This window comes from Chaetodon auriga, chromosome 18 (genome assembly GCF_051107435.1).
Source record: "Chaetodon auriga isolate fChaAug3 chromosome 18, fChaAug3.hap1, whole genome shotgun sequence".
Classification (NCBI taxonomy): domain Eukaryota; kingdom Metazoa; phylum Chordata; class Actinopteri; order Chaetodontiformes; family Chaetodontidae; genus Chaetodon; species Chaetodon auriga.
In genome coordinates, this window is record NC_135091.1 from 7,937,192 (window position 1) to 7,945,463 (window position 8,272).

Sequence of the window (8,272 nt, forward strand, 5' to 3'; positions counted from 1 at the left end):
TAATCTATACTCATTCTGCAGGGGAACCCTAAAAATCCCCTGCATGCACGATCTTCCTCTGTCCCAGGATCTCACTTATAAAACCAGTGACACAACTATTCTCACACCCCAAAACCTGCCACTCTCTCATAGACACACACACACACCAGCAGCGTGAGAATTGAACACACCAACGCCATGCAGCGTCACATCCACAAACACAAGCAAACACATTCTCCCTGCCTGTCTGCCTCTTTCTCTGAGTCTTTCCCATGACTTATTGATGCGCTGCCGAAGCCGAAACCTGCCTCCACCTTATGAAAAATTTACACTTTCCCTTTATTTCCTCATAGCAAACCACATGGGAGGGAAGAAAAAAGCAAAATGTTTGCTCTGTTTCCTTTTTGTTAATATATATATGTATATATATTTTAGATCTTACACATTCCCAATCATATTGTGCCAATATGAAAATGATGCCACTAATTATTGGGTTATTATAGGAAAGGAGTGGTTGCTCGATTTACAGGTTTTGGGAGGATTAAAGAAGCAGCTGATGGGAAAGAAAAATACAAACATGTTTAAAAAACACCATTCATTCTCTCCACCCGTGCTGACTCCACTCATTGACCTGGATTGTAAAGATTAGCTCTGGAGCTTAACTCACTGACAATGCAAAAGTGTGACGGATGAGTCACACATTCTGTATTACTGAGCAACTTCTGCTGATCCCAGTCGTAACATGAAGTGAGCTGCTCTCTTTTCTGAGGCAGTGTGGTCCATGAATTGTTTTCAGCACTGCCCTGCTGTGTCATATTCATGCAGTCACAGGCGTGCTTACCTGGCAGCTGCTCACTCTCCTTTTGTTACACCGAGCAGCTTCACTGCAGGCGTGTGTAAACAGCTGATTTGCTGTTGCTGTTTCGGGAGAGAAAATGAGTTACTCGTTCTCTACATCCACCCAGGTTTTCCTTTGCTCGGCGAGAGATTCAGACTGACAGGCTGCAGGGGCCAGGGTGGCAGTCCTCAAAGCAAAGAGGAGGAATATATTTTAGGCTTTACTGTGTGCAGTTCTTCAGAAATTAGCTAGCTTTTCAAATAGGAGTGTAACATGAAGATTTGTTTTTTTTAGCAGCCCAGCTTAGAATAGATTGTTTATGGTGGCTACACCTTCATGTATTAAGTATGTGAAAAGGCTCTGGTACTATGAGGTGCGGCTGCTGATTGCTCCCTCTTTTGATGAGACATAGATACCTCATATAGTACACTGAATAGTTACCAAAGAAAAAGAATGACATGCCAAGCTTAACATTACATTTGTGACTTTGATTGTTAGGATACAGAAAATGCTCTTCAGTACAGCAATTTAAGGGCACATGGATGGTTATCTTAAGGCACATTCAGGAGTTTGAGAGCTGCCTTTAGGGATAAGAAAGTCAAAAAATTCTTGAGAAGTAGTCAGAGGATGTTCACGACTTTGAAAGATTTTTATTGGAGTGGAATATTGGGAACAAATCCCTCTCATATCTGCTATTAAACACACGGCTGCAATGCAGACAGAGAAAGACTTTGAGCCTTGTATATATGGGTTGGTGCAGTGAGTCATTGCCAGCGTCAGAGTGTATTTATGTTCTACAGCTGCTAACTGAGAGCTTTCACTACGAATGAAGCACCTACTTCTCACTCTTGATTGTTTAGAGGACCCTGAGCTTAGACACATGACTCCTAAACAAGCAAGCCTGCAACATAATTTCTTTGATTGGGATGAGATTTATTGAATTGGCCTCAGTCATATAACTGAATAATTGAGTAGATAATGAACAGCTAATGCAGGATCGGAGCTCAGTGACACTTGAAGGCTGCTCATCTTTGAAACAGGGATGCATGTTGTCTTGTGGATATTGTGTAACATCGCCCTTGCTCAAATCATGGCGGCTTATGCTTGAATGCCACAAAAAATATGTTGTACGCCTTGTTCTCTTGCAACCGCATATGTCATTACCATTCGACTGACATTGTATTTTTAACACCCACCAGACCCCAAAGAATTTTCGGCAAATGCCAATGTTTTCCCTTCTCTCTCCTCCGCCTCTCCCTCACAGTCGCTCCCCCATTTGTTTGAGCGTCATTGCAGCTCACCAACTGTCAACCACAAGGCCTGGAGAGACCGCCCCGGGGCATTTAGGAGAAAGAGCAAATGGCAGACTTGGCATGGAATCGACATAACTCCACTGCCCCACCCACTGGTTGTTGATGCTCACTACACCCTTGGAGGCCGGCCCCCACAGGCAAAATTTGAATTGGAAAAGACTGTTCAGAGCTTAACTGCTGAGGCGTGTGGAGCCAGGAACTGACAGCAAGTCATTCCTGTTTTACACTGAAGGTGCATATTGGATAGACTGGGTGTGAATATAATTTTACGTGGCCATGCTAAAGGAGAGAGAGAAATTACAGACATTCACACACAGTTGGACACATGTAGATGCACATGCAGTTTTCTCCAGAATTTGTTTTCAGCTTTTTTTCCCTTTGGGTCTTGCAGTGGACGTGGTTTGACTAAACACCCCCTCATTCAGAGGATAAACAAGAATGTGATTCACTGCTGCTCCCTCCTTCATCTCCAAGCCGTTTAGTCCCACATCACGACAGCGAGCATCTCCAGTGATGTGCAAATGGTTTGATTTTTGAAGCTTTCGGGAACGAGGGAAAAGCAGATTTCATGTGGTGGCGGCAGTTAATGTGTCCTGTGCTGTGCTTCCCGCAGGTGTCTTTCAGCTTGTTTGAGGGTACCCACTGTAAGAGGAACCCCTGCAGACACTTAAACATCCCACTGGCTTCATGATGAACCTTAGCATTTGTTAATGTTTGCATTACATAACCTCAGACACTCACCTGCTGTCGGCCCACACATGTGTCTGAGCTCTACTGCCCCTCATTCAGAGCTAACTGCAAGCCTGGCTGGACTCTAAACTCTCAGAAACAGTTGGTTTTATCCTTTATAGATGTCATAAATGGGACTGAACAACACTTTCAAGCTTCCTCTAATCAACCGAGATGGTAAAGTGGAAGATTGATGACACGTATCCTATTTTCTGAGCTTAGTGACAAAGACATAAATGCAGTGTTATTTGTGCTGTGTGGTATTCTGCACTTAGCAAGAAAAAGATGGGAAAGCAAGACAATTTGGTATGGCTTTTTTAATACCCTGAGTTTGATAACTGATCTCGCTATATTCCCCATCGCTGCTGCTGTGATATTTGACTGGGCAGGAAATAATTCGTTGCTGCTTTCCCTCCTGGTGAGGGTGGTGTAGAAAAATAATAGACCAAATTGCAAAAGCTTCCCCGGCAAATAGTTCTCAGAAACTAGCTGATCACATTTGTTCAGCCTGGTCCCAACTTCCCACCTTTTAACAAACGTGGGATATGTCAGCAGAAGCAGAGGACCGAGTGTTCGAGCGTCTATTTTCAGAATGAATGGGCTGTTTGTCAAAGTCTGAAAGACTGATTTGGTGGAGTCAGTGTCGCACTAATGGTGATGGACTCAGTGGTATTCCGAACACATCCGTCCATCAGCTGAGTATATGGAGCTCAGGCATTTTGCCAATAACTGACATTAATAGCGAGAAATGTTCATTTGCATAATCACCACCGGATGTGACTCAAAGTCACTTTATTTGTTTTGCCTGTGAAAGAGATTTCTACATGAATAAAGACTCAGAAAAGAAGTGTTTGTATGTCTTATGACTGAGCTCTTCTGTCAAATCTCCCCAAGCTTTTAAGATATTGCCAACACATATTAAGAACAAACGTAACTTTGATCTGCTTCCAAATTACATTTAGTAATTTGATTAATCGCTTATGTCAAAACATTGATTAGATAAGGCTCTTTATTGTTATCACCTCTGTCGAAGCTTGACAAAACTGTAAACCCGAGAGTGTTTCATAGCCATTGTGCAACGTGAAGAAATGCTACACCACACCAGAGCTGAGTTCCAAAACCATTTAGGCTTTATTTGGACAATCAAACTGTCTAATCTATGAGAACTCTGTCTACAAAAGTATTATATCACATTGTTAGCCAAGGTCTCACGTTACCCCTGACAGAACAATATATTTGTTTTGATGCTACTAACTACACAGCTTAAGTACACTTTACCTTGAGGGCATTTCATCTTAGAATGAAAAAAATAATTTACCTCCGTGCTTTTAATCTTGTTGGTAGACCAACTGCTTCTGTGTCCTGTGAGATGATGTTGCCCAGAGTCACAACAAGACAGCGATAATAGCAGAATGGATTGTACAAAGCAGCTCTCCCTGATGACTCCGCCGCCCTCTCATTCTCCTGTGTGGAAAGCCATCTAGTCCGTAGCTGCATTCATTTCAGGGGAGCTGAGGTAAGAGATGCCATTTATGAGCTAATTTTATCTTCAAGAAGAAATGTCACTTAATATGCAATTTGGGTCATTTTGTGCTCTCTTGTTGATTGTTGATTTGAATGTATGCTAGTTGAAAAGGCTAAAAAACACTCCAGGTTGGTGCAGCAGGTGGGTATGTTTGCCCCCGTCGGGTCACCGATGGTCCTGTGAAAGGAAAGCAAATAATATCACAATACCACAATGTCCATGCTTGTGATCGCTCTGCAGAAACGGCCTCAGTGGATGTCACAGTGAGCATCCTGAGAGTGAGAATGGCGCTCCAGAACGACGGACGGCTCATACAGCAGATCATCCTCTCCGAGCGTTGAGCTGTGCTCCAAGTTCACAAAGTTCGGGAGGTTGAAGTGGGGAAAGAAGGCACATTCTCGGTCAGGCTTACTCTCGTCTATTAGTCCCTTGAGAGGCTGGTGTTCTCCAGCTTCGTCAACATCCTCTTCCATGTCGTCCATCCTCGAGGAGCTGATACCTCTGGGCTGGTTGCAGGTCCCCTCCTGGGCTTGGGCCCCGGTGTGCTTTCCAACTCCCTTGTCTTCTGCTTTTTGCTTCCCCTGACCCTGATCCTCCTCATTAATGTAGAAATGGAAATATGAGCGGGACCCTGCTAGCAACGGGCGTGAGAAGGCTTTGTCATTTTCGTCCTGGGGGCCATCGATGTCTACCAGACAGCTCCCTGGTCGATGGCGCTTTTCAGCAGAGTCTGAGTTTCTGTTCAGAGAGAAAAAAAGATCCAGCAGGAGACTGAAGGGCTTTTATTGTCATTTTTTGTCCTCAATTAGACTGCAGCTGAACACCTCAAATAACAAAAGATTTCTCATTATGTCTTCTGTCTGTATCTGGAGATAAATTCTTAAAATCACCCCAGCAATCTTCCCCGAAAAAAGAGCAAGGGGAAACAACATATAGACAATAACTTCCCTGTTCCACCCTCTCTTAACCTCAGCGCCATTCTCATTTCACCTGATGTAAGTGGTATCTCTCCAGGTCTCACTGCTGATCCTCACTTGAGATGCAGTGCGCTTTTGGCCAAATGAAACTCACTGACAACTCAAATTCTGCTTTTCACAAAAGCACATTAACGGCACACATGAGAGGAACCGCCGGCCACCCAAATGTAAAAAGCCTTACAGCTGAATCTACTGTCAGAATGCCGAATGCATCCATGAGGCTCTGAGATGGGAAACGCGGGTGGTGAACTGTTTGAGGTCTCCTCTGAGTTGAACGGGTCCTCGAGGGCCAGATGTGAAAGGGAAAAGGAAAACATGGGCTGCACAGCCTCCTGTCATACTCACTCTTGATGTGGCGCTCCCGTCTTTGTGAGCAGCGTGAGAACAAAGAACATGAAAATGACAAACACAGCAAGTCCGACCCAGAAGCCGATGACGATGGAGTCTGAAATGTCAGAGAGGACAGAATCTTGTTAGAGTAGATTGACTTAATGATCAAATCATCTCTCTGTGCCTCCCTCTGTTATTGAGTTTGTAATTTGTCTTCGGGCCGTCGCCCTCAGAGCAAAATCCTCAATTGCTCAGTTAGAGTGCTTCAGTATTTCTAAGAATCTGATTGATAAAATGTGTCTGCATGCTTGCTGGTGGTCATTTGTTTGTCTCATCATGTGGCTTGTTCATTACTCCTGGAGTATTAAAGGCCAGTGCAGGTGCAGCAGAAAATATTGCTGCCAGATAATTTGTTTATTGAGAAGCAGCTGGCGCGTGTCACCCATCAACTGAGGCAATAACGAAAATGCCAGGAGCGAAATGTGGCCCTATACAAATCATTATTAATTAACGCTCGTAAAGGTGATTAACCTTGTTTACTGACGCGCAGGCATGGCATGCACAAACGCACGCACGTACGGGCGCGCGCGCACCCACACACATTTGCACAAAGTGAAAGGCATTGAAAGCAATGAAAGGCTGTCTTACATCTGTGCGCTTTGAGTCCCTCGAAAGACACGGGCTCTTCGTCGTCATAATATTCATACTGCCACACGTAGTCACTGCGACGCGCGCTGGTTTGGCTCCGGTTGTGGAAGTCGGACATTTCAAACCGATTCCTCGTACCTTAACAGCACAAAACACATGAAATCAATCCAGCAAGGACGCGGTGTGAATGAATAATGTGAATAAATCAATAAAGTTTACGAACCACAACCTCCAGGGGTGCGATGCCTCTTTGTTGTTGTTGAAAACAAGTCCACGGGCTGAATTTAGGAACTCCTCAGATGTTATGTTCGTCTTCCGGAATTTAACAACGTGCCAAAAAGGTGATAACGAGCTGGGAGATCCATCGCTTCTCCGTTACGCCAAAACTATCCATCCTCATGTGCAAGCGAAGCAGCGAGCCGCTCAGTGCGCATCACCGTCATCCAACATCCACTGTACTGTTGGCTCACTCACTCCCTGATACTGAGATCACACCGCAAAAAAAAAAAAAAAAAAAAGGCTCATTTACGAGTCAGAGTCTGCTGATGGGGGATGCTGGTTTCCTGGAATATATGATGAGACGTTCCCATTGCACTAATTATTCTTGGTGTACTTATATTGTAACCATGTGTTTAGAAAGGTGGGCTTTAATATGTGAGATGTAAATATTTATAAAATGTAAATGCATGTATTTTACAGTCAAACAGTCTGAAAGATCTATGTAAGTAAACAAATATATAAATAGTAAAGTGATTTGGACAGATAAAGTAATATAAAATCACACCTTTTCCCAAATTCAGTGTATCTTGTTTTTTCCACGAACACCGTAAAGCATTGGCAAACTAAGAGGGTTCAGGTATTATTTTTTCTTTTTCACTAATAATGTTGAAATGCAGGGTATAAGACGGGAAGTGGAAGCTAAAGCTAAACTCAGCCTGCCCATCCCAGCTAACCAGATGGAATATCCACTCTGTCAACCCTCTCACTCTTAGCTCCACTACAAAACCTATAATAAATGACAATTCTATAGAATATGTGTGACTGCATATTATAATAGTGTGACACACAATCTCATTTGAGGAGACATGATTAACACAATAAAGAGTCCAACTGGAATGATTCATCAGCGGTCAGAGTGCAGACTTACAGGAACCACTTTGCCACAGCTACATTTAGAAAATAACAAGACGTGAAATGTACCATTATCATGTCTTTTATAATCCTTGACTCACAGTTCTTTGGGAACAACTTATCTGCTGCCTCATTTGATCAGTTTCCCGGATTTGTTCCTTCCTCATTTCCTAGTAACGACCCCAGAGGAGATGATTGCCAGGTGTTGCTTGGGACATTATATAATTATACTTACTGTGCTGTTCTAAAGGTTATCACACCAGAAGTTAATGCACTTTCCTGCATTGTCTTAATAGGAAATAATATGAGATGTACAGCAGTGGAGGTAAATGAAACTGCAAAGCTGCCCATTTCAAACCAGTAGCATACATGAATCTACAATAAAATATTCGTTTTTTCTGCAATCATGCCAGTGAGATGACACAGATGACAGATGTCCATCATCACCGCGGTTAAAAATAAAGCCATTTTATTGTAAAGTTAGCTCGGTGGAAGTTCACATCCTCAACAGTGTATGACTGTATGAATTCCACTTCTTAGGTTTAGAGAAGCCATTGGCCGCAGCGACACAATCAACCTTTCAGTTAATCTGTCATGAAATGTTCAAATAACATTGAACTGCTGCTGAGGTACAACTCAAAACTGTTTTGAGCAATAAATGGCAACATCTCGGGAGTGCCTTTGGGTTTACTGATAGGTTTAGTGAAAGCCGCCACAGTTCTATAATTAGTCACCCACTAAGTCTCCTGTGGGTTTACCATTTACCATTTAGTGGAGTGAGGGGTTGCTGAAAGGTAAACAA

At 43.2% G+C, this 8,272-nt stretch overlaps 1 protein-coding gene across 2 annotated transcripts; it reads right to left on the minus strand.

Moving 5' to 3' along the window:
• Nucleotides 1–3,966: 3,966 nt before the first annotated feature.
• LOC143336311 (melanocortin-2 receptor accessory protein 2A-like) lies at nucleotides 3,967–6,837 on the minus strand. Of its 2 annotated transcripts, none has more exons than XM_076756385.1 (4): nucleotides 6,563–6,837; nucleotides 6,340–6,477; nucleotides 5,707–5,806; nucleotides 3,967–5,122 (listed from the first exon to the last, which is right to left on the minus strand). In XM_076756385.1, exons 2-4 carry the CDS (start codon nucleotides 6,455–6,457, stop codon nucleotides 4,633–4,635), a joined length of 708 nt encoding a protein of 235 aa, XP_076612500.1. In that variant the 5' UTR covers nucleotides 6,458–6,477; nucleotides 6,563–6,837; the 3' UTR covers nucleotides 3,967–4,632. The 2 variants fall into 2 exon arrangements, with proteins under 2 accessions (XP_076612500.1, XP_076612501.1); XM_076756386.1 differs by having other exon boundaries at nucleotides 6,569–6,760.
• Between the last annotated feature and the right edge of the window lie 1,435 nt (nucleotides 6,838–8,272).